Source organism: Coregonus clupeaformis, chromosome 12 (assembly GCF_020615455.1).
Source record: "Coregonus clupeaformis isolate EN_2021a chromosome 12, ASM2061545v1, whole genome shotgun sequence".
NCBI lineage: Eukaryota > Metazoa > Chordata > Actinopteri > Salmoniformes > Salmonidae > Coregonus > Coregonus clupeaformis.
Genome location: NC_059203.1, coordinates 46,692,384 through 46,719,615, shown reverse-complemented (window position 1 = coordinate 46,719,615; position 27,232 = coordinate 46,692,384). Strand labels below are relative to the sequence as shown.

At 46.3% G+C, this 27,232-nt stretch overlaps 1 protein-coding gene across 8 annotated transcripts in view; it reads left to right on the top strand.

Annotated features, from left to right (window-relative positions):
• kaznb (kazrin, periplakin interacting protein b) overlaps positions 1–27,232 on the top strand; it is a 172,048-nt gene that overhangs the window by 119,065 nt on the left and 25,751 nt on the right. For 7 of the 8 annotated variants that reach the window (XM_041892793.2, XM_041892792.2, XM_041892796.2 and 4 more), the window contains one exon: positions 7,023–7,130. In XM_041892793.2, the coding sequence (XP_041748727.1) occupies positions 7,023–7,130 (108 nt within the window). Of the gene's footprint in view, positions 1–7,022; positions 7,131–10,667; positions 10,862–27,232 lie in introns of those variants that run through there. The other variant, XM_041892799.2, reaches the window with a different exon arrangement.

The following is a 27,232-nucleotide window of genomic DNA, read 5'->3' as shown; positions in this document are numbered from 1 at the left end:
TGTGAATGTGAGGCAGAGACTAGAAGGATTCTTTTCAATATTTCAACACCTATTACCACCAATGTCCAAGTCCTTAGCAACCTGGACCTGAAGAGGTATTTTCTAGTTCTGCTGGCAGTAACTTCTTCTAAAAGGTTCAAACCACAAAAGACCCAGAACTGTTGCAAATTAGTTAATTTATTTCGCTGTGACATGACTGTGAAATTCCATTTAGATAGCAATTCAAATGTTCTTGCATTGTGCCTGGTCAATGTCAACGTGTGACAGACAACAAATAAAATAATTAGAACACAGTGCTTATTTTTATTCCCAAGGGGAAGACTTTAGCATGCAGCAATTTTGGTTCTATTCTTCAGGGAACCATAATCCTAAGATGTGGTACAGTTTAGACCCTCTAGTTAGTTGTGATGAAATAATGTCCAGTTAATTGTGATTGACTCAACTAGTAGCTGGCACCCTGCAGTCTCGCAATGACCTTGGTAGTAACTGACCAATATGAAGAGCTAGCCCACTACTGGGACCAAAGTAACGGCCTGACAATTATGTACCCATTCATGCCATTGGAAAATATGTTTTAAGCGGTGTGACCTTGACGTCATTGTGTGTGTGTGTCTTAGTCACCTGAATGGCGCCCTGTACATGTTACTGTAGAGCACTCAGCTGCAGTACGGGGATATTTGTAGGGCATTGTGATGTGATTCCATGGCAGCATCAGGTGATTGTATTCTCTTTTTCCTTGGAGATGATTGATAATGGAGTGCAGTGAATGTCAGTGTAATAACGGGTTAGGTGAGGAGAGGCAGAGAGGAGCTGTCTGCAGGACGCTGATAGTTGTCTCTTAATTCTGCCGGATAAACCTCCAGGATGATGCATAGCCTGCTTCCTATTTGTCTCCTCTGTTCCTGACTAGCATGTAGAGTTGTGTTTTTAAACAGGTTTTTAATGGGTGACCTCTGTTCTTCTATCAGAGGTGGTTTGAGCCTGCCTGGCTCTCCACAGAGGCAAGTGTTCTGAGTGAAAAGGGACAGGATATGAGATCATTCATCCATGTCAGAGATCTATGAATGTCAGAAGAATTAGCAGTGACAGGAAGCACATGGATTGTTTAAAGAGCAGCAGACACAGGGTGGAAACTGATGACCCAGGTGGCTCTGAGGGATTAGGAGAGGTCACTTCATGTTCACCCAGGAAGTGCCGAGGTTGAGGATCTCAGATTGTATAGAGCGCATATCTCTCTGTGTCAGGCAGCCTACTCTGTCCAGGCCCCAGAGGTTCCAGTGGAAGAGACACCACATGGCACCACAGAGAGCCAAGCAGAGCTCTGCCCACTCTGCCTGAGGAGATGCCTACCACCAGGCATATGCTCTCAGGCAAATCTCATTATTAACTCATGACTGTTTACTCTAGCTATGGCAATGCATGACTGCATTTCCTGCTGGTTGTTAGGAAAGCTTTTTCATTATAAATGGCCTGTGATATGAATGCGTTATTGGGGAACGAGCCTAATGAATAATCACGCTTATTACAATGAATTATTTCATACATGACGTTAGCAAGAGAGCGAGACAGAGAAATAGTACATTACATGTATTTTTCCTTTGGTTGACAGGGCGGTCAATCGCCTGCTGCATGCGCTCCTGTGGTTCCTGACATCCTCGGGTGGTCATTTGGGTTAGTGGGAGCGCCCCACCACGGGTTTGTCTCATTATTTACCTAACCTTTGACCTCTCACGGCTAGAGTTTGACCAGCTAGAGAGGAAGGCTATCCCTATGACCGATTCCCTCTCACACTTTCTGCATACCTGTACTTTCTAGCACAGATGATGCACATACAGTGATGTTCCACTGGAGTGACATATCAGGATGTTTCTCCTAGGTTGAGGCAGAGACTCAACTGAATTTTCAAATAGGGAATAGTTTTCACGGTTCTCCGTTTACTTTTTACACCCAAAGACAGACAGCTCCTGCATAAAGCTTCTCTCTCTCTCTGTGAATCAGGGCTTATTCAGATTGAAGAGTTGTAGCAGAGGCATCGCGATGAAATGTCAATTTACAGTATATGTACATTAACTTTACTATTTACATTAGCAACATAATGTCATGTGCCATGAGAGGGTTCGGGGACTTGCGCGACTTACACTCTTGCTCTGTAGCTGAAATGTACCATAAATAATCCAGTAGCCACTAGCCAGTAAGCATGCTTTTAACAAACTAGGTAGCTAGTTATTCAACTAGCTAGCTAGTTATTCAACGTAACATGTTGAGGCCGGCTCAATTAAAGATGTTGGACACTCAGTCACTATAAAGATACAGGCGTTCTTCCTAACTCAGTTGCCGGAGAGGAAGGAAACCACTCAGGGATTTCACCATGAGGCCAATGGTGACTTTAAAGCAGTTACAGAGTTGAATGGCTGTGACAGGAGAAAACGGAGGATGGATCAACAACATTGTAGTTACTCCACAATAATAACCTAATTGACAGAGTAAAAAGAAGGCAGCTTGTACAGAATAAAAAATATTCCAAAACATGCATCCTGTTTGCAACAAGGCACTAAAGTAATACTGCAAACATTTTTGCAACGCAATTAACTTTGGATCCAAAGTTCTATGTTTGGGGCAAATCCAATATAACACATTACTGAGTACCACTCTCCATATTTTCAAGCATAGTGGTGGCTGCATCATGTTATGGGTATGCTTCTAATCGTTAAGGATAAAACATAAAAGGCAAAATCCTAGAGGAAAACCTTGTTCAGTCTGCTTTCTCCAGACACTAGAATATTATTTCACCTTTCAGCAGGACAATAACCTAAAACACAAGGCCAAATCTAAACTGCTTACCAAGAAGACAGTGAATGTTCCTGAGTGGCCGAGTTATAGTTTTGATTTAAATCTGCTTGAAAATCTATGGCAAGACTTTAAAATTGTTGTCTAACAATGATCAACAACCAATTTGACAGAGCTTGAAGAATTTTGAAAAGAATAATGGGCAAATGTTGTACAATGTACGTGTGCAAAGCTCTTAGAGACTTACCCAGAAAGACTCAGAGCTGTAATCGCTACCAAAGGGGATTCTAACATGTATTGACTCAGGGGTGTGAATACTTATGTCAATGAGATATTTCTGTATTTCATTTTCAATAAATGTTCAAAAAAAATCTAAAAACATGTTTTCACTTTTTCATTATGAGGGATTGTGTGTATATGGGTGAGAAACAATTATATTTAATCAATTTTGAATTCAGACTGTAACACAACAAAATGTGGAATAAGTCAAGGGGTATGAATATTTTCTGAAGGAACTGTAAACCATCACTTTTGGTCATGTAGTGTATTATGATTACATTTTGTGATGTTTTTGTTCGTTTTGGTCTTCGGCAAGGGTTTTTTCAGCCGTTCGTGCGCACAGAAAATGTCTACGCCCCTTCGTCGGTGATTGGTCAACAGTAGGGATTCTTCAATAAAGTGTATGTTGTCATTCAACGAGAGACTAATCGTTTTCAGGAAAAAAAAAGTAGTTCGATTTAAAATTGCGCGACTAAGATCTCCTCGGCAAAAACATTTCATATCTTGAGTTATCTTAGATCAGGGCTCTGCAACCCTGTTCCTGGAGAGCTACCCTCCTGTAGGTTTGAACCCCAGTTGTATCTACATTTTTACATTTAGCAGACACTCTTATCCAGAGCGACTTACAGTTAGTGAGTGCATACATTATTTTTCATACTGGCCCCCCGTGGGAATCGAACCCACAACCCTGGCGTTACAAGCGCCATGCTCTATCAACTGAGCTACACGGGACCTGATCAACCAGCTAATTATTAGAATCAGGTGCGCTAGATTAGGGTTGGAGTGAAAACCTACAGGACAGTAGCTCTCCAGGAACAGGGTTGGAGAGCCCTGTCTTAGAATAATTCCTACTATTTTGAGGAAGTGTATACTGGCTACAGCAACTCAAGATGGACAAACAGTACTATTGGCACTTTTTTCTAGTTTTTCAAGCGAAGGTCTTTTACGGGAGTATGCGAGCACACTCATTCAACAAAGGGGTGTAGACTTCGGTTATGCCTTGAGAAAAAAATTTGTGCGCACGAACGGCCAAAAAAACCTTGCCGAAGACCAAAACTAACAAAAACATCACAAAATGTAATCATAATACACTACATGACCAAAACTACACTTGTGGACACCCCTTCAAATTAGTGGATTCGGCTATTTCAGCCACATCCGTTGCTGACAGGTGTATAAAATCGAGCACACAGCCATGCAATCTCCATAGACAAACATTGGCAGTAGAATGACCTTACTGAAGAGCTCAGTGACTTTCAATGTCGGCTGGAGTGGTGTAAAGCTCGCCGCCATTGGACTCTGGAGCAGTGGAAACGTGTTCTCTGGAGTGATGAATCACGCTTCAACATCTGGCAGTCCGACGGACGAATCTGGGTTTAACGGATGCCAGGAGAACGCTACCTGCCCCAATGCATAGTGTAAACTGTAAAGTTTGGTGGAGGAATAATAGTCTGGGGCTGTTTTTCATGGTTCGGGCTAGGCCCCCTAGTTCCAGTGAAGGGAAATCTTAACGCTACAGCATACAATGACATTCTAGACGATTCTGTGCTTTCAACTTTGTGGCAACAGTTTGGGGAAGGCCCTTTCCTGTTTCAGCATGACAATGCCCCCGTGCACAAAGCGAGGTCCATACAGAAATGGTTTGTCGAGATTGGTGTGGAAGAACTTGACTGGCCTGCACAGAGCCCTGACCTCAACCCCATCGATCACCTTTGGGATGAATTGGAACACTGACTGCGAGCCAGGCCTAATCGCCCAACACCAGTGCCCAACCTCACTAATGCTGAATGGAATCAAGTCTACGCAGTAATGTTCCAACATCTAGTTGAAAGCCTTCCCATAAGAGTGTAGGCTGCAACTCCATATTAATGCCCATGATTTTGGAATGAGATGTTCGACAAACAGGTGTCCACATACTTTTGGTCATGTAGTGTATATGCACAAACTGTTCCGAACATTTTCGGATGGGAAGCATGCCGAGTTCAGCTAGGCGCCAGCAGAACCAGAGCGTGCAGAAGGCTTTAGTCTCAATGCCGACCCATCTCTTCATTAAGGAACTCAGCCAGCCAGCCGGCCAGCATGGAGCCTGTGGCTATGTTGCCTGATGCCTGCTTCCCTGCCTGTTACTCAATCTCCATATTAAAGACCCAGGGAAAGGTCAGCAGGCAGGGAAGTGAGGGGGAAGAACAACACCACAACAACAACCCAGAGAGAAAGAGATGGGAGGGGAAGTCAATGAACTGGAAAAATACCATAAAGCCACAGAAGTAAAACTGCTCAAACCTGCTGACTAGGAGAGGAGTGTGAGAATGACTTCAGGGTTATTTCTGGATCAAAAAGCAGTTTTGGTGGTGGTATGTCTGTGGCTGTCATGAAAGTTTGTCAGCCAGTTATTGTCATGCAAAAGCCTGCCGGTCTCACGGTAACTGACCGTGAATTAACATAAACACATCACCTTTATTTAACCAGGTAAGCCGGTTGAGAACAAGTTCTCATTTACAACTGTGACCTGGCCAAGATAAAGCAAAGCAGTGCGATAAAAACAACAACACAGAGTTACATATGGGGTAAAACAAAACATAAAGTCAAAAATACAACACGTTTAGCATCTCCAGGCCTCCACGCATACGAGCCGCTGATGCGCGCCTTTGGAACATCTACATTTAAAAAAGTCTAATAAATCAATTGAATATACACCATCATAATAAATCCATTATGATACAGAGTTGGCCTACTGTGTGTTATCTGGCTATGCGCCATGCTATAAGCTGTAGACTTGTTGATTTAGCAGACAAGATATGCTTATAAGTCCTGTGCCATTATTTTATATTATGCGATTTTATAGTTAGAAGAGTATAATTTAGCTTTAATAAAATAGAAAGGATATTTTCCCCATTCCGGGAGCAAGAGTGTGCATATGAAGTGGCTATGTTGAGCATAAAAGTGAGTTATTTGGCAACTTTAGTTGTGAATGATACAAACCTTAGAATGTCTTAGAAATCAAAACAAATATGGGCTGCATGATGCGACTATAGGTTATTGATGATTTGAGAAATTCGCTAAAAAAGCTTGCGCTCTGTTCCTTTCGTCAGGCTGCATAGCTGTTCTCTCATCAAGTGATCATATTTTCACCCATCAGAGTATTCTCAATGTAATCTTGTCTTTAATATGTCAAATTAGTTTCTATTTAGAATGGTCCATTATGAAATGGGCAGGAACAGGGGCAGGGGAAAAAAGAAATGTCATCCATATGCACTCCAATAAGGAATGGAGGCCACTTTCCCGCCGGTTCGTTTTTAACTCATGTCAGGTTGGCTACTCCAGTTATTTCACTCCACACATCAACCACTGTTTGAGGAGCATGCAGCCTCTCCCAGCACGACAGGTGATATTCCGCCCAAACTCTGTATGCCATGGGCTCTCCAACCCTGTTCCTGCAGCTACCTAGTGCTTAATTTGGAAAACCAAGTGAAATCTGTTCGGAAACAACAACACATATTTCATTAAACTGTTGACAGCCCCTCTCTCTGCGTGCTCGAGAAAGGAATGAAGGAGAGAGGGGAGGAGATGGAAACGCACAGTGATGAGATATACCGCAACAGCCCTAGGTGGTGGGCGTGGCAAGGGGCTCAGCTGTGTGTGTAGGAGTGACATCACAAGTTTAATGCAAACAGTGATTCATTTGATTACTCTCTTTCTCACTCTTTCTTTCTCTTTTCTCACTCTTTGTCGCACACCGGACGACGCACACACACACACACACACACACACACACACACACACAATACACATATTTATTACCTGTATGCGTCATACCCCTGGCTGTGTACGTCTAAATAAAAAATATCCTTCTTCCTTAGAAAGACTTCCTAAAACTATTCAACATCAACATAACGCTATTGCTAGTCTCTTTTGTTTGTCTAATGTCATGTGTTCTATTTTGTTGTTTCTGACAGATCCTGCCGGTCGTCACAGGCAGAAGTCGGTGGTGAGCGATATCTGTTACCAGACAGAGATCTCCAGCCTCATGGACTTTGGCACCCCAGACTCCTCGCTCGACAAAGGTAGGGTGTTGCCTTGGAAATACAGGGTGTTGCCTTGGTGATGGAAGGAAGTGTGTGCATGGTGAGTTGAGATTGAGACACAGACCTGTCAGCATGTCAGCTGGGTGCACAGACCGGAGCAAAGGCCTGTGATGTGGAAGAGTCTGTCTGTCTGTCTGTCTGTCTGTGAGAACTGTGTTAGATACTATAGACAAATCCCTTTTAAGAACGGACAGTATACGGCACACAGGGTTAATAATCTGCTTGGTATTGTACTGTATACACCCAATTCTGTGCTGGGCTCAGACACAATACTGTATGAGTTACAGAGAAACATTGATAGGAGAGCTGAATGGAGAGAGAGGGACAGATGTAACCTCTTCATATTGTATTGCTGAATAGAGAAGAGAACTATTGATGATCATCATTGTTGTATTGTGCCGATGCCTATTTTTGCCCTAATCACTGCCTTCAGTTTGAGTTAAATGGCATCTCCTTTTCCCTCCAGAGATCGCTCTGAATAAAGGCTCTCTGTCTTAGTTGTGATCTGTAATGATACTGGCCACTGAGGAAGATCGTCATAAAGAGTATTGATCACCTGAAGCTTGTTGATGAATCTATAAGTCTCGAGGGCATTTCATTTTCTCCTGCTTAATCACTCCCATTATTCTTTATCACGCTGCCAGAAAGCCACAAGAGTGTTCCCCAGAATTGTAATTTTCATCTTTTCATCAAACACAGCCCCTTGAAGCAGCAAAAGAGCACTCTCGGGCCATGAAATTAGCCTCATGACATTTCCATCAGCCCTGGACAGAGGTAGTATCTGTTTGAGTCACTCCTACCTTTCTCCATCCCTCCTTCATTCCTCTCTCCTTCCCTCCCTTCTTCCCCTCCCAGCTAACATCTTAATGTCTGTCTTTCTCAGCTCTCCATCAACATTCTTCTGTGCTGATAATGCAGAGTGACAGATCAACTGGTGCAGCTGGAGGACAGGGGGAGCGGAGAGAGAGAGAGCGAAATGGAGAGACAGAGAGAGGGATGGAGGGGGAGAGAGAGGGATGGAGGAGGAGAGAGAGGGATGCAGGGGGAGAGAGAGGGATGGAGAGACAGAGAGAGGGATGGAGGGGGAGAGAGAGGGATGGAGGGGGAGAGAGAAGGATGGAGGGGGAGAGAGAGGGATGGAGAGACAGAGAGAGGGATGGAGGGGGAGAGAGAGGGATGGAGAGACAGAGAGAGGGATGGAGGAGGAGAGAGAGGGATGGAGGGGGAGAGAGAAGGATGGAGGGGGAGAGAGAGGGATGGAGAGACAGAGAGAGGGATGGAGGGGGAGAGAGAGGGATGGAGGGGGAGAGAGAAGGATGGAGGGGGAGAGAGAGGGATGGAGAGACAGAGAGAGGGATGGAGGGGGAGAGAGAGGGATGGAGAGACAGGGAGAGGGATGGAGGGGGAGAGAGAGGGATGGAGAGACAGAGAGAGGGATGGAGGGGGAGAGAGAGGGATGGAGGGGGAGAGAGAGGGATGGAGAGACAGAGAGAGGGATGGAGAGACAGAGAGAGGGATGGAGAGACAGAGAGAGGGATGGAGAGACAGAGAGAGGGATGGAGGGGGAGAGAGAGGGATGGAGGGGGAGAGAGAGGGATGGAGAGACAGAGAGAGGGATGGAGAGACAGAGAGAGGGATGGAGGGGGAGAGGGAGCAAGAAAAAGAGAGCGCATTAGTTATTACGCAGATAAATTGACTTTTGCTAGCTTATGTAATTATGCTCGGATCGATGACACAGAGATTCAGTGAGTTTAGCCCTGAAATCAAGGATAGCCACATGAGGAGTGAAAAGACTGCGGATGGGGGACTGAGAGGATGAAGACAAAAGAGCAGTATCATGAGAAGGGTAACCATGAGTAAAGATATCAGTAAAATGATTCCAGTTGCACTGAAACCATGGCTAAAATGATGAGCTTTAGCTAGGAATTCAACTCTCGTCACACTCACAACCCTGAATGGGCGTCGAATGAATAAGAATGAATAAGAATGAATAAGACATGAATGACACATGACTGTGATTCTTGAACAGTCAGTCAGGCAGTCAGTCAGTGATTGACAGATCCATTTGCCTCAGTTGATAAGCTGGCTTGATGGCATACTTGTCCTCATTCCTACAACAGCAAGGTGACACACTCTCTCTCTCCCACTCACACGTGTATTCTATATTTGAGACACTTAATTATTCTGTATTACTACTACAGGCTTGACAGGGGAAAATAACCCTATATTAGCCAACTAATTACATTCTGTGACAGAATCATAAGACATTTCAAAACCAATCTGAGGATGAAGAAAGTTGTTTGTTTACTGTATTAGTGTCGTTCCATCACTTTCAGTTTATACAAACAGCAGATTTATCCTGATTTGATCTCTCGGAAGCCTGAAACATAAACAATTATTTACCATTCAAACGTTGTTTTTCCCGGTTATGATAAGGCAACACATCAGTACTAAGCTAAGTTATTTCAGTCGTTTAAATAGCCACTTGGAAGTCTTACAGTTTTACCTCTGAAATAATTTCCTACCCCGCCCAGTATCCACTTCTTCTAACCCAGAATGGCTTTATCGCTGCTCCTCTAGTACTTGGCTGCACCCGCTGCCCCCTGTCCCTATTCCTGGGCCTCAGGCTAAAGCTCTAACTCTATTAGCTCTGTGATTGTGTCCACACTCATCCAGCCCTGATCCAACCCTGCATCTGACAGCAAGTCCCTTGAGCCCTGGGACTGGAAGAAAACACTTCCTGGGTTGAGGTCTCACGCTAACAACCCCAGTGCTGTGGGTGGAATTGTTTTGGTTTACCTTCATTTGTGACTTGGAAAACATTGCAGGCCTCATTATGCTGCAGGCTATAGTGTAACTAGGTCCCAACATTTTTGCATGGCCAGGTTAGGTCACATGATCAGGGAAAACTCCTGTCCCTAGTTTCTTCAGTAGGGTATTATTTCCAGTCCACGCGTTCTATATAAACATGTGAACACACTCAGATGTGATTTATGGTAAAATAGTCCATAAGGGCAGTGTGTCCCTAGGGGTATTGTTCTCTGTGCTGTAGGTGAGCTCTTCAGTACAGTACAGTACAGTACATTATGTCCTGTGAAAGAGAGATCTCTTAGTCACTGTGGCATTCAACTTGCTGCCATTAGGTGGAGTAGGAGTGCTATAGTAGTGACTCACCTGCCCTATCACCTGAGGCTACAGGTACGCCCTCCCTCCTCCGCCCTCCCTCGGTTGAGAGAGAGAGAGAGAGAGAGAGAGGTAATCATGTCAGAGCACACTGGTCCCCCTCCCTACAGCAGCAGCTGGAAAGGGTTAAAAAGAGGAGGGGCGAGAGAGGTTTGGAATGGAAACTGCCTCTGGGTGTGTACCAGAACAGGTAGGGAAAAGGAGAGGGGAGGGAGGGAGGGAGAGAGGGAGAGGGAGAGCAAGAGAGAGAGAGAAAACATGGAGAGTACAGACAAAACAGGCTCCCTCTCTCGGGGGAACACTTCCTAGTAACCTGGCTGGGTGGAGCCAATGGCCAGAGCTGGGAGCGGCTGAGCGAGAGGCTGCTGTGGTGTGGTGTATATGCTACTGTATGTTTCTGAATGGTGTCTGTCTGAGTTGGGTTCCTCTGCTATGAGAACACACACAAGCACTGACCGTGGAGCCCAGCGGAGCCTGTGCTGTGGAGGAGGAGGACATGAGGTCCGACAGGGAGGAGGGGACACCCGGTGAGTGAGAGAAAGAGAGAGAGGGAACGAGGGAAGAAAGAGGAGTGGGTTTAGATGATCGGTCACTGTTTAGAGGGTTGGTTTAGGCCAGAGCTATGTTTCTACGGTAGAGGCGTGTGTGAGTTCATGAGTTTGTTTTCACGTGTAAACCTATGTGTTTGAATGCGCACACTGTATTTATGAGAGGAATTTGAATGAGTCATGTAAACTCATTATCACTGAGTAACTAAATGAACAGCTCATCATTCAGTATTATTAGTAATGTATTTCCATAATATGTTGCTATATATGGAAAGGTTGTGTTAGCAACTCATTGTTGAATGTAAAGAAATATTGTTTGGTGTGTAATATTTATTGGTAGTAGGTCCCTAACCTCTTTGTTTATTTGTTTTACATGTAATCAAATTAGGTTGATCGGGATCTGACATGTACGCATGTACGTTGGTTAATATGCTTGTTAATCAGTTAATCAGACATAAGTATATGATACTCCTGGAGTGAGTCTAGTCTGGGGAATTAAGGGAGATATTTGGTAATGAGCAGCTCAGTCAACATAGCACACATAGCCTACATATTTGGGAGATGATTAGTCAGTCAGTCTGTCATATCCATAGACATTAAAATCAGTAGATAGTGATAGCACTGACGTCATCCATGTATTCCTATGGAAAACCGGTGGCACATGAAGCCGGAAGTATTTGCATTTGAAGCGCACCGTATTGCTGAATGGGGCTGAATGGCACAAACAAATCACTAAGGATCATGGTGAAAATAGCCATAACTAGCAAAGGATTATGGTCGATGTAGTCGTTTTCATCCTGCCTGACAGAGTCAACTTGGTTTTAATGTCTATGTACCTGATGCTAGCCTACTGTTAAACCTTTGCAGCAGAATGTTAATTTGAAAGCTCAGCGTTACCTAGAACCTAGCCAGGTCAACATTGGAAAGCAAATATTAACTATGATAATCAGAATAACCAAAAAAATTAAGATAAGATTCTTTCGAGTGACGATTACTTCAGTTAAATAGAGAACATGCCGGCATGGTAAATCTCTTTTGTAAAATCTAACTCGAATTGGCGCAAAGTTAAGTGCATGAGCACCCTATCTAGTCTAGATATCTGTCACGCCCTGGCTCTGGGGACTCTTAAATGTTGAGCGAGGGTGTGGAGTTTCTATGTCATATTTTCTATGTTGTGTTTTCTAGATCGTGTTGATCTATGTTGGCCAGGGTGGTTTCCAATCAGAGGCAGCTGTATCTCGTTGTCTCTGATTGGGGTCCATACTTAGGCAGCCTGTTTGGCACTAGTCGGTGTGGGATCTTGTTCCGTTAAGGTTTGTTTTGTGTAACCTAGGACTTCACGTTTCGTTTGTTTGTTGTTTTGTCGTGAGTTAAGTACTTAATAAAATGTACGCTTATCACGCTGTGCCTTGGTCCGTATCTTCCATAAACGATCGTGACAGAAGATCCCACCAAAAGAGGACCAAGCAGCGTGTCCAAGAACAGACAGCCTGGACCTGGGAGGAGATCCTGGACGGGAAGGGATCCTGGACTTGGGAGGAGATTCAGGCCGGAATGGATCGCCGTCCTTGGGAGGAGACTGTGGAGGCGCGCTATAGAGAGGAGCAGCGGCAACGCAGAGGGTACTGGCCGAGGAGGAAGGCCGAGAGACAGCCCCAAGAAAATTTTTTGGGGGGGCAAAGAGGGTGGTTGGCGGAGCCTAGGGTTAGAGCAGAGCCAACTCCCCGTACTCAGGCTAGGAAGCGTGTGACTGGGTAGGCTCCGTGTTATGCAGAGCCACGTACTGTGCCGCGAGTGTTCCGGCACAGTCCTGTACGTCCTGTGCTAGCACCACGCACGTGTCGTGCAAAGATGGGCATTCAGCCAGGACGGGGTGTGCCGGCTCAACGCTCGTGGTCTCCAGTACGCCTCCTCGGTCCCGTATATCCTGCGCCAGTGCCACGTGCTGTAGCGCCAGTACGAGTGCACAGCCCTGTACGTCCTGTGCTGATGCCTCACACGTATTGTGTGGAAGTAGGCATTCAGCCAGGACAGGTTGTGTCAGCTCTTCGCTCCAGACCTCCAGTCCGCCTCCACAGTCCGGCCCGGCCCGTTCCGGCTCCCCGCACCAAGCCAGTGGTGCGCGTCGCCAGCCCGGTCCGGCCTGTTCCTGCTCCCCGCACCAAGCCAGTGGTGCGCGTCGTCAGCCCGGTGCGGCCCGTTCCTGCTCCCTGCACCAAGCCAGTGGTGCGTGTGTCCAGTCCGGCACGGCCCGTGCTCCACTCCGGAGCCAGAGCAATCCGCTCCACCGGGGTCCGGTCCAACTCCTGTCAGCGGATCCACTCCGGAGCCGGAGCAATCCGCTCCACCGGTGCCCAGTCCAGCTCCGGCCAGCGGCTCCAGTCCGGAGCCTGTACAGATCGATCCACCGTCGTCGGGTCGAGCTCCAGTCAGCGGTGCCAGACCAGACCAGGGGCGCAACGGGGAGGTGGAGAGAAAGTGGTGGTCACACCCGGAGCCGGATCCACCTCCGAGAAGGAATGCCCACCCGGCCCCTACCCTGCTGTGTTTGTGTGGCGCGGTCGCAGTCCGCGCCTTTGGGGGGGGGGGGGTACTGTCACGCAATCCGCTCCACCGGTGCCCAGTCCAGCTCCGGCCAGCGGCTCCAGTCCGGAGCCTGTACAGATCGATCCACCGTCGTCGGGTCGAGCTCCAGTCAGCGGTGCCAGACCAGACCAGGGGCGCAACGGGGAGGTGGAGAGAAAGTGGTGGTCACGCCCGGAGCCGGATCCACCTCCGAGGCGGAATGCCCACCCGGCCCCTACCCTGCTGTGTTTGTGTGGCGCGGTCACAGTCCGCGCCTTTGGGGGGTGGGGGGGGGGGTACTGTCACGCCCTGGCTCTGGGGACTCTTAAATGTTGTGCCAGGGTGTGGAGTTTCTATGTCATATATTCTATGATGTGTTTTCTAGATCGTGTTGATCTATGTTGGCCAGGGTGGTTCCCAATCAGAGGCAGCTGTATCTCGTTGTCTCTGATTGGGGATCATACTTAGGCAGCCTGTTTGGCACTAGTCGGTGTGGGATCTTGTTCCGTTAAGGTTTGTTTTGTGTAACCTAGGACTTCACGTTTCGTTTGTTTGTTGTTTTGTCGTGAGTTAAGTACTTAATAAAATGTACGCTTATCACGCTGCGCCTTGGTCCGTATCTTCCATAAACGATCGTGACAATATCATATGACCATGATCCTTCCACATGAAAAAAAAATATGTATGGCCTACCATCACAACAACCGATCACAACTCGGTTAGGCTAAATTTGATTACCCCATGAGAAAAATAATAACATTATTTTATCTCGATTCTGTATTTTTATATGATTGTAGACTATCTTTATCATTGTGCAACTGCATCATTTTGTCATCGTAAAAAATACCCTCAGACATACAATGTAGTTTGGAATTCAAAATGTATTAAATTATAATTGCATACTAAATTGATATTTCAAACACAGTGTGAGCGCAATCCTCCATCTCCATGGCCATCCTCTGTTCTCCACTCTGTCATCCTCTATCAGCCCCATAGACATTGGTCAGCCCCTCCATCTCCACCAGTCAGAATGGATCACTATTTAATGAAATATCTTGATTTGTAGCGAACTTTTAAATAATTCACAGTGGAGATCAAACTTGATCATAATGAACACATTTTTGAACCCAAACCGTCCGTCAAAAAAATATATGTTTGGCCGTTGTGGCTATCGTAATTTACATAGGCTTTCTAGGCAGACCAGGGATTTTGGCACAACTAGGTTGCTATGCAGTAGCCGACCAGCAGAGCTTGTGACTTTATGCTCCAGACCGGACACTGGGGGCCAGGGTCATATCCCAGTGCTCTGGAATTGGTGTCATGTTATGTCTGGAGTTCTGTAGGTCCTACAACTACTATCCAATCAGCACATTGCCCCAGTTTTCCCCTTAGAATTCCTCCGCCCACCTTGACATTCAATGTGTTTGGCATTTTGATAGGAAATGGCAACCCACAGACACACCTACACCTACAGGTGTTATCTGAGAGCTCCTCCAACACCTCCAACTGGACCCCTGGTAGACACTGTCTCAGTTGCAGTGACATGATCCTTACTGTGTTTGTCTAGATGTGTGTGTGCGTATTTGAGGAGATGAGTCCGAGGATGAACCCGTTGGTTGTGTTGCGTGACTCCTGCTGCGTGACTCCTCCATACCCAGAGGTTACTTTCCAAATTGAGAAAAGTTAATGAGTTTGACCGAGTGAGCCGCTGCTGCCAGATGGCACTATCAGAGATGGTCTCACACACTGCTCCCACAGTAGGCCCATGATGGCACGCTCTGCAGGGCTAGTCCTTGATCAGTGACCAGTCTACCTGGCTGGACCAGTCTAATGTGTTACAGTGCCATAGCGAGTGGAGGTCAGTGTATGAGAAGGATGCACCACCATTAGTCTGACCGAGGTTTTATCTTCTCGAGATATTCATGCATTGGGCACTGCATTTCAACTCCGAAATATCCTCAACAGGGATGATTCTGGCTTGTGGCCATACTGAACACTAATGGGACAATGTTCAGTATAGTCTCATTGGGCAAGTCTATTGTTCAGTATTCAGTCAAAGTTAGACCATGTACAGTGATATCATGTCATAGAGCGAACCCAGCTATGTTCAGATAGATTATTGGCGTTGTTGCTATTGCTAACTAGGCTCTAGGTAGTCTGAGCTGAGCGGCCTTACCAGGTTCTTGCTGCTCTTCCAGCAGTACATCCCTGGCAGTGGGCCTAATCTTCTCATAACAAAAGTGTGAATCAATTACTGCTATCTCCAGTTGGCATGCCTACACTGACCTCCGTTGTAATGTAAACTCACAGCAATTAATGAATGGCAGCTGTTCTCCATAGATATACAAACAGGGGCATGGATAAGCATGCGCACACAAACACACGTATGCACACACACACACACACACACACACACCTCTTTGTGGGTACAGGCATGCAGATTTACACACGCAGACTTAGCAATGTTCACTAGAGCTTCCAAACAGAATATGTGCCTCACATACAGTAAAAGCATAGACGTTAAATGTGACTAAATCCTCAGGTTGCAATGGTAAGAAAGAAACACAAGTGAGGCGTAAACTCTAACATACTGTATATGGAAGGAAACCCAGGGTCCACTCTTTAGCATGTTGTTCATGTTGTACGGTGGATGTTGTGGTTAAGGAAGGTTAAGAGCCAGTGCCAATGTATAATTCATGTTCACATACATTATAGAAGGGCCTTGTAATATCCTGAGTGGGAAATTAACCTGCTGGTACTTACGTGCAGCCAGGTGCTGTTCAGGGATCAACCAGCGAGGGTTTGTGTTGTGTTGTTTTCTGTTGCGTTGTGTTGTGTCGTGTTATATTCTCTCACCCACTCATCCCTGGCCCTATCAATGGCTGAGGTACTGAGACAGCCCACAGGCTATCCAACCAAAATGACTGACTAATATAGAGAATCTCAACAAAGAGTTGTGGAGCAGGTTTAAAACAGCCACTAATCTCCCTGCAGCCTCCCACCCACCAAAACTCCCCCTCGGATCCAAAACCCGTCATTTACTGAATGAATGTGGTTGCTGTTTTTGATGCAACCCTTTCTATTGGTATTGTATCATTTCATGTTGATTTGATGTTATCCTCTTATATAATGCCCTATATTTGGGTCATCCTCTTGACTTGAGATGTTAACAAAATGCTTTTAATTTTCATGGAGATTACAGGATGTCTCTTTAGAGACTGCTCTTATCAAGTTGCTCTGAACAGCGATTTTGTGATTCCTTCCACATGGTCTTATAATAGCCCTTTTAGATCTGTTTGCTTCATGAGAAATGAAGTGTTGCCTGCGAGAGGTAATAATGTGAATAGATTCTGAGTGGATAGTAAGGACATTCCATGTGATGAATGAAGGACATCCATGGCCAGTAGAATCCTGTCTGTATATCCTCCCAGCAGAGAGAGAAAGGGTGAGGGGTTTGTTTGAGGATACACAGAACACACAGGTTATTAATAAGAGGGCTCTCTCTCAACCACACCCACACTTCTGTTTGACTATGAAGGATCCCTAGGTTAATATTATCTGTATGATGAGGAGCAGCAGCTGACCCCTGTCATTCCCTACGGCGATCCCAGCACAGCCCTCCTTTCCTGGGAATCATCTCCTCTACGCAGTAATAATCAGAGATGCCGAGCACACTCGCATGCGTACACACACACGCATACACACACAAACCGATACAGCCATCCAAGCATCATGTGACTCCTCCGTCACATACACAGAGCGGTTGAAGACTGGGGATGGAGGAGAGACAAAGAGACATGGAGGCCTGAAGCAGACTTTAAGACGTAATATATTCATAACCATCACCAGTTACTTAAACCTCACTGCAGGCATCCAAGCAACTTCATAAACCCCAGTAATGAAATATTACATTGGCTTCAGAAGTAAGGAGATGTCAAAGTGGATGAAGCTTGGCAAGTCAGGGGACTACTGAATAGTTGTGTCATGAGAGGTTGTCACACCCTGGCTCGGGGACTCATTATGTTGAGCCAGGGTGTGTTCATTCTATGTTTTCTGTTTCTTTGGTGGGTGTTCTAGGTTGTCTATTTTCTATGTTTGCCGGTGTGACTCCCAATCAGAGGCAACGAGTGTCAGCTGTCGGCTGGTTGTCTCTGATTGGGAGCCATATTTAATCTGTCTGTTTTTCTTTCGGGTTGTGGGATTTTGTTCGTGTGTGTTCGTGTTGTACCATAGACGTCACGCATTCGTTGTTTATTGTTTTGTTCGTGTGAGCATTTAATAAATAGAATATGTTCACTCGCAACGCTGCGCCTTGGTCTCCCTCATTAGACGATCGTGACAGAAAATCCCACCAGTACCAGACCAAGCAGCGTGAGGAGGAGAGAGGAAGGACCTGGGATCAGTGGAGTAGGAGTTTCGGCTGGGCCCCGCTAAGTGAAGAGAAGAGAGGCTGGTCTATGGAGCAATGGATCAAGAGCTTCGACTGGGTCAAGCCCATTGAGGAGCTGAGTGACGAGGGTTGGAGACAGAGGAGCGAGAGGTGGGCGAGAACGATGGAGGCCTGGCCCCACGGGGAGGAGAGACCCCCAGAAATTTTTTTAGGGGGGCTCACGACGTGGACGACGGGGCAGCAGGAGGCCGCGAGGAGGCGGTCCAGCGGGTGTGAAGAGGAGGCCGCCAGGTTAAGGGGGCCACTGGTCACAGAGGAGAGGGAAAGTGTGGAGGCACGGCGGGAGGTACTGGGGTGTGTTGCCAGTCCGGTCCGGCCCGTTCCTGATCCCTGCGTAGGGCCAGTGGTGTGTGTCCCCAGTACGGTCCGGCCTGTTCCTGTTCCTCGCATCGAGCCTGTGGTGCGTGTCGTCAGCCCGGCCCGGCCTGTTCCTGCTTCCCGCACCGAGCCTATGGTGCGCGTCGCCAGCCCGGCCCGGCCTGTTCCTGCTCCCTGCACCAAACCTGTGGTGCGCGTCGCCAGCCCGGGTCCGGCCCGTTCCTGCTCTCCGCACCAAGTCTGTGGTGCGCGTCGCCAGCCCGGCCCGGCCTGTTCCTGCTCCCCGCACCAAACCTGTGGTGCGCGTCGCCAGCCCGGTCCGGCCCGTTCCTGCTCTCCGCACCAAGTCTGTGGTGCGCGTCGCCAGCCCGGCCCGGCCTGTTCCTGCTCCCCGCACCAAACCTGTGGTGCGCGTCGCCAGCCCGGCCCGGCCTGTTCCTGCTCCCCGCACCAAGTCTGTGGTGCGTTTCGTCAGCCCTGTCCGGCTCGTTCCTGCTCTCCGCACCAAGTCTGTGGTGCGCGTCGCCAGCCCATTCCGGTCCATTCCTGCTCCACGCATCAAGCCAGGGGTGTGTATCGTCAGCCCGGTCCGGTCCGTTCCTGTTCCACGCACCAAGCCAGGGGCACGTGTCGTCAGTCCGGCTCCGGCCAGCGGGACTAGACAGGACCAGGGGTACTTTGGGGGGTTGGAGAGGAAGTGGGGATCAAGCCCGGAGCCGGAGCCGCCGCCGAGGAGGAATGCCCACCCAGCCCTCCCCTGTTTTTGCTCGTATTTAGGCGCGGTCGCAGTCCGCGCCTTTGGGGTACTGTCACACCCTGGCTCGGGGACTCATTATGTTGAGCCAGGGTGTGTTCATTCTATGTTTTCTGTTTCTTTGGTGGGTGTTCTAGGTTGTCTATTTTCTATGTTTGCCGGTGTGACTCCCAATCAGAGGCAACGAGTGTCAGCTGTCGGCTGGTTGTCTCTGATTGGGAGCCATATTTAATCTGTCTGTTTTTCTTTCGGGTTGTGGGATTTTGTTCGTGTGTGTTCGTGTTGTACCATAGACGTCACGCATTCGTTGTTTATTGTTTTGTTCGTGTGAGCATTTAATAAATAGAATATGTTCATTCGCAACGCTGCGCCTTGGTCTCCCTCATTAGACGATCGTGACAGAAAATCCCACCAGTACCAGACCAAGCAGCGTGAGGAGGAGAGAGGAAGGACCTGGGATCAGTGGAGTAGGAGTTTCGGCTGGGCCCCGCTAAGTGAAGAGAAGAGAGGCTGGTCTATGGAGCAATGGATCAAGAGCTTCGACTGGGTCAAGCCCATTGAGGAGCTGAGTGACGAGGGTTGGAGACAGAGGAGCGAGAGGTGGGCGAGAACGATGGAGGCCTGGCCCACGGGGAGGAGAGACCCCCAGAAAATTTTTAGGGGGGGGGCTCACGACGTGGACGACGGGGCAGCAGGAGGCCGCGAGGGAGCGGTCCAGCGGGTGTGAAGAGGAGGCCGCCAGGTTAAGGGGGCCACTGGTCACAGAGGAGAGGGAAAGTGTGGAGGCACGGCGGGAGGTACTGGGGTGTGTTGCCAGTCCGGTCCGGCCCGTTCCTGATCCCTGCGTAGAGCCAGGATGTGTTCATTCTATGTTTTCTGTTTCTTTGGTGGGTGTTCTAGGTTGTCTATTTTCTATGTTTGCCGGTGTGACTCCCAATCAGAGGCAACGAGTGTCAGCTGTCGGCTGGTTGTCTCTGATTGGGAGCCATATTTAATCTGTCTGTTTTTCTTTCGGGTTGTGGGATTTTGTTCGTGTGTGTTCGTGTTGTACCATAGACGTCACGCATTCGTTGTTTATTGTTTTGTTCGTGTGAGCATTTAATAAATAGAATATGTTCACTCGCAACGCTGCGCCTTGGTCTCCCTCATTAGACGATCGTGACAGAGGTCAGTGAGCCAGAGGGGGTTAGCCCAATGACTCCCTTTGATTGACAGCTGCCGGCAGCACTACAGCCAATGATGGGACAGGATAATCTCAGAGAGTGACAGGTTAACGCTAACTTAACGTAGCATGCGTAAAATAATCGCCTGAGCGGGGTCAGAAGAAACCGGAAGCATACGGTTTTCAGGCTTCGCCTCTTCTCTGCTTTTCTCCTGAAAACTAGATGCTTCCGGTTTCTACCGACCCCTGCTGACAGTGTGTTAACGCAGCATAATCATCTGGAATGTAGTTCACGTCGTCGACAAACATTTTAACATTTCTGACTGTTGTTGATCGAGCAGCACGGAGACATCCTGAGTTTCTGAACATGCTGTGTAACGATTGATGTGTTTTTCTTCCTAGTTTTATCAAAAATAATGACTTATGAAAGGAATGGTGGAGGGGAGGGAGAGAGGGAGGCAGGCGCTTGTTCTGAGCCGTGTTTTATTGTGGTCTACTCAGTGACTCACACATTGGCTTTTGTTCAGCGCTGTTTGAACCTCCCCAGCACCCCTTCTGTGCTTTTATCAGCCGCTGACAATGGCTAATTATTGTTTAAATAAAAACGGAAATGTTTTTTAAGGATTTGAAATGGTTGAATATTTTGCTACTAACTAGCTCTAGTGACCTGAGTGCATTAGTGAATAATGCTCCAGGTAATAGTAGTCTTTTTTACTACACTACAGTTACCTGCAATGCTACTGTACAATATCGTTTGTCTGCACACTCTCTAAAAAGTCATTCATCTTCTCCTTCCCCAGCTCCAATTCCCGCTCTCCTCTCCATACTGAGTGTATTAGAGCTGTGCAGCACCAGCACATACACACATGATAATACACAGGCACAGACACACATACACATGATAAGACACTCACTCCACACACACGTATACATGGATTTTGTATTGTAGATATGTGATAGTAGAGTAATGGCCTGAGGGAACACACTTAATGTGTTGTGAAAAGTGTTATGAAATGTAATGTCATGTAATATTTTCAATTGTATATAACTGCCTTAACGTTGCTGGACCCCAGGAAGAGTAGCTGCCTACTTGGCTAAATGAATCTGCTTTGGCAGCAGCTAATGAGGATCCTTAATAAATACAAATACAAATACAAATACCAATCCCACCAGGGGAACACAGTGTAGGGAAATAGTAATGCAGAGAGAAACAGGACCCAAATGTACAGGAATGAAAATACCTCTAGTCCATGTTCTATTTCCAGATTATTGTGGGAACTGACAATCAAATAGTAATCCAAGGATTGTGAAGGTTTGAAACATATTGTGAGATTACAGCGTAATGCTGCTGCTTACCCAATAAAACCCTTCCCTGTTCAGCACTTACATACAGTAGAACATAATACAGTAACCATGGATAGAAACACAGGATCCATGCTCTTAAATGTTGGAGCTTTGTGGAATGTACTGAGTGACAGTGTACTACTCTTCTCTGGTTTCAAGCCCACTAATACTATATTGTGGATACAGAGTTACCTGTCTAACAGAACACAAAGGGTGTTCTTTATTGGAAGCCTCTCCAACATAATCCAGGTAGAATCAGGAATTCCCCAGGGCAGCTGTCTAGGCCCATTACTTTTTTCAATCTTTACTAATGACATGCCACTGGCTTTGAGTAAAGCCAGAGTGTCTATGTATGCGGATGTCTCAACACTATACATGTCAGCTACTACAGCGACTGAAATGACTGCAACACTTAACAAAGAGTTGCAGTTAGTTTCGGAGTGGGTGGCAAGGAATAGGTTAGTCCTAAATATTTATAAAACTAAAAGCATTGTATTTGGGACAAATCATTCACCAAACCCTAAACCTCAACTAAATCTTGTAATAAATCATGTGGAAATTGAGCAAGTGGAGGTGACTAAACTGCTTGGAGTAACCGTGGATTGTAAACTGTCATGGTCAAAACATATTGATACAACAGTAGCTAAGATGGTGAGAAGTATGTCCATAATAAAGCGCTGCTCTACCTTCTTAACAGCACTATCAACAAGACAGGTCCTACAGGCCCTAGTTTTGTCACACCTGGACTACTGTTCAGTCGTGTGGTCAAGTGCCACAAAAAAGGACTTAGGAAAATTGCAATTGGCTCAGAACAGGACAGCACGGCTGGCCCTTGGATGTACACAGAGAGCTAATATTAATAATATTCATGTCAATCTCTCCTGGCTCAAAGTGGAGGAGAGATTGACTTCATCACTACTTGGGTTTATGAGAGGTGTTGACATGTTGGGTGCACCAAGCTGTCTGTTTGAGCTACTGGCGCACAGCTCGGTCACCCATGCATACCCCACAAGTCATGCCACCAGAGGTCTCTTCACAGTCCCCAAGTCTAGAACAGACTATGGGAGGCGCACAGTACTACATAGAGCAATGACTACATGGAACTCTATTCCACATCAAGTAACTGATGCAAGTAGTGGAACAGCGGGGACTGTGAAGCAACACAAACATAGGCACAGACACATGCATACACACACATGATAACATAAGCACTATACACACACGTACACATGGATTTTTTTACTGTAGATATGTGGTAGTGGTGGTGTAGGGTCCTGAGGGCACACAGTGTGTTGTGAAATCTGTGAATGTATTGTAATGTTTTAAAAATTGTATGAACTGCCTGGTGGAAAATAAGTATTTGGTCACCTACAAACAAGCAAGATTTCTGGCTCTCACAGACCTGTAACTTCTTCTTTAAGAGGCTCCTCTGTCCTCCACTCGTTACCTGTATTAATGGCACCTGTTTGAACTTGTTATCAGTATAAAAGACACCTGTCCACAACCTCAAACAGTCACACTCCAAACTCCACTATGGCCAAGACCAAAGAGCTGTCAAAGGACACCAGAAACAAAATTGTAGACCTGCACCAGGCTGGGAAGACTGAATCTGCAATAGGTAAGCAGCTTGGTTTGAAGAAATCAACTGTGGGAGCAATTATTTAGGAAATTGAAGACATACAAGACCACTGATAATCTCCCTCAATCTGGGGCTCCATGCAAGATCTCACCCCGTGGGGTCAAAATGATCACAAGAACGGTGAGCAAAAATCCCAGAACCACACGGGGGGACCTAGTGAATGACCTGCAGAGAGCTGGGACCAAAGTAACAAAGCCTACCATCAGTAACACACTACGCCGCCAGGGACTAAAACCCTGCAGTGCCAGACGTGTCCCCCTGCTTAAGCCAGTACATGTCCAGGCCCGTCTGAAGTTTGCTAGAGTGCATTTGGATGATCCAGAAGAGGTATGGGAGAATGTCATATGGTCAGATGAAACCAAAATAGAACTTTTTGGTAAAAACTCAACTCGTCGTGTTTGGAGGACAAAGAATGCTGAGTTGCATCCAAAGAACACCATACCTACTGTGAAGCATGGGGGTGGAAACATCATGCTTTGGGGCTGTTTTTCTGCAAAGGGACCAGGACGACTGATCCGTGTAAAGGAAAGAATGAATGGGGCCATGTATCGTGAGATTTTGAGTGAAAACCTCCTTCCATCAGCAAGGGCATTGAAGATGAAACGTGGCTGGGTCTTTCAGCATGACAATGATCCCAAACACACCGCCCGGGCAACGAAGGAGTGGCTTCGTAAGAAGCATTTCAAGGTCCTGGAGTGGCCTAGCCAGTCTCCAGATCTCAACCCCATAGAAAATTTTGGAGGGAGTTGAAAGTCCGTGTTGCCCAGCGACAGCCCCAAAACATCACTGCTCTAGAGGAGGTCTGCATGGAGGAATGGGCCAAAATACCAGCAACAGTGTGTGAAAACCTTGTGAAGACTTACAGAAAACGTTTGACCTGTGTCATTGCCAACAAAGGGTATATAACAAAGTATTGAGACACTTTTGTTATTGACCAAATACTTATTTTCCACCATAATTTGCAAATAAATTCATTAAAAATCCTACAATGTGATTTTCTGGATTTCTTTTTCTCATTTTGTCTGTCATAGTTGACGTGTACCTATGATGAAAATTACAGGCCTCTCTCATCTTTTTAAGTGGGAGAACTTGCACAATTGGTGGCTGACTAAATACTTTTTTTCCCCACTGTATATGGAATCATGTAGTAACCACAAAAGTGTTAAACAAACAAAATATATTTTATATTTGAGATTCTTCAAATAGCCACCCTTTGCCTTGATGACAGCTTTGCACACTCTTGGCATTCTCTCAACCAGCCTCACCTGGGATGCTTTCCCAACAGTCTTAAAGGAGTTCCCACATTTGCTGAGCACTTTTGGCTGCTTTTCATTCACTCTGCGTTCCGACTCATCCCAAACCATCTCAATTTGGTTGAAGTCGGGGGATTGTGGAGACCAGGTCATCTGATGCAGCACTCCATCACTCTCCTTCTTGGTAAAATATCCTTTACACAGCCTGGACGTGTGTTGGGTCATTGTCCTGTTGAAAAACAAATGATAGTCCCACTAAGCCCAAACCAGATGGGATGGCGTATTGCTGCAGAATGCTGTGGTAGCCATGTTGGTTAAGTGTGCCTTGAATTCTAAATAAATCACAGACAGTGTCAACAGAAAAGCACCCCCACACCATAACACCTCCTCCTCCATGCTTTACGGTGGGAAGTACACATGCAGAGATCATCCGTTCACCCACACGCATCTCACAAAGACACGGCAGTTGGAACCAAAAATCTCCAGACCAAAGGACAAATTTCCTCCGGTCTAATGTCCATTGCTCGTGTTTCTTGGCCCAAGCAAGTCTCTTCTTCTTATTGGTGTCCTTTAGTAGTGGTTTCTTTGCAGCAATTCGACCATGAAGGCCTAATTCACACAGTCTCCTCTGAACAGTTGATGTTGAGATGTGTCTGTTACTTAAACTCTGTAAAGCATTTATTTGGGCTGCAATTTCTGAGGCTGGTAACTCTAATGAACTTATCCTCTGCAGCAGAGGTAACTCTGGGTCTTCCATTCCTGTGGCAGTCCTCATGAGAGCCAGGTTCATCATAGCGCTTGATGGTTTTTGCGACTACACTTGAAGAAACTTTCAAAGTTCTTGAAATATTCCGTATTGACTGACCTTCATGTCTTAAAGCAATGATGGACTGTCGTTTCTCTTTGCTTATTTGAGCTGTTCTTGCCATAATATGGACTTGGTCTTTTACCAAATAGGGAAATCTTCTGTCCCCCCCCCCCCCCCACCTTGTCACAACACAACTGATTGGCTCAAACACATTAAGAAGGAAAGAAATTACACAAATTAACTTTGAAGAAGGCACACCTGTTAATTGAAATGCATTCCAGGTGACTACCTCATGAAGCTGGTTGCGAGAATGCCAAGAGAGTGCAAAGCTGTCATCAAGGCAAAGGGTGGCTATTTGAAGAATCTCACATATAAAATATACTTTTGGTTACTACATGATTCCATATGTGTTATTTATACAGTGAGGGAAAAAAGTATTTGATCCCCTGCTGATTTTGTACGTTTGCCCACTGACAAAGACATGATCAGTCTATAATTTTAATGGTAGGTTTATTTGAACAGTGAGAGACAGAATAACAACAAAAAAATCCAGAAAAACGCATGTCAAAAATGTTATAAATTGATTGCATTTTAATGAGGGAAATAAGTATTTGACCCCTCTGCAAAACATGACTTAGTACTTGGTGGCAAAACCCTTGTTGGCAATCACAGAGGTCAGACGTTTCTTGTAGTTGGCCACCAGGTTTGCACACATCTCAGGAGGGATTTTGTCCCACTCCTCTTTGCAGATCTTCTCCAAGTCATTAAGGTTTCGAGCCTGACGTTTTGCAACTCGAACCTTCAGCTCCCTCCACAGATTTTCTATGGGATTAAGGTCTGGAGACTGGCTAGGCCACTCCAGGACCTTAATGTGCTTCTTCTTGAGCCACTCCTTTGTTGCCTTGGCCGTGTGTTTTGGGTCATTGTCATGCTGGAATACCCATCCACGACCCATTTTCAATGCCCTGGCTGAGGGAAGGAGGTTCTCACCCAAGATTTGACGGTACATGGCCCCGTCCATCGTCCCTTTGATGCGGTGAAGTTGTCCTGTCCCCTTAGCAGAAAAACACCCCCAAAGCATAATGTTTCCACCTCCATGTTTGACGGTGGGGATGGTGTTCTTGGGGTCATAGGCAGCATTCCTCCTCCTCCAAACACGGCGAGTTGAGTTGATGCCAAAGAGCTCGATTTTGGTCTCATCTGACCACAACACTTTCACCCAGTTCTCCTCTGAATCATTCAGATGTTCATTGGCAAACTTCAGACGGGCCTGTATATGTGCTTTCTTGAGCAGGGGGACCTTGCGGGCGCTGCAGGATTTCAGTCCTTCACGGCGTAGTGTGTTACCAATTGTTTTCTTGGTGACTATGGTCCCAGCTGCCTTGAGATCATTGACAAGATCCTCCCGTGTAGTTCTGGGCTGATTCCTCACCGTTCTCATGATCATTGCAACTCCACAAGGTGAGATCTTGCATGGAGCCCCAGGCCGAGGGAGATTGACAGTTATTTTGTTTTGTTTTTTTGCGAATAATCGCACCAACTGTTGTCACCTTCTCACCAAGCTGCTTGGCGATGGTCTTGTGGCCCATTCCAGCCTTGTGTAGGCCTACAATCTTGTCCCTGACATCCTTGGAGAGCTCTTTGGTCTTGGCCATGGTGGAGAGTTTGGAATCTGATTGATTGATTGCTTCTGTGGACAGGTGTCTTTTATACAGGTAACAAGCTGAGATTAGGAGCACTCCCTTTAAGAGTGTGCTCCTAATCTCAGCTCGTTACCTGTATAAAAGACACCTGGGAGCCAGAAATCTTTCTGATTGAAAGGGGGTCAAATACTTATTTCCCTCATTAAAATGCAAATCAATTTATAACATTTTTGACATGCGTTTTTCTGGATTTTTTTTGTTGTTATTCTGTCTCTCACTGTTCAAATAAACCTACCATTAAAATTATAGACTGATCATTTATTTGTCAGTGGGCAAACGTACAAAATCAGCAGGGGATCAAATACTTTTTTCCCTCACTGTAGTTTTGATGTCTTCACTATTATTCTACAATGT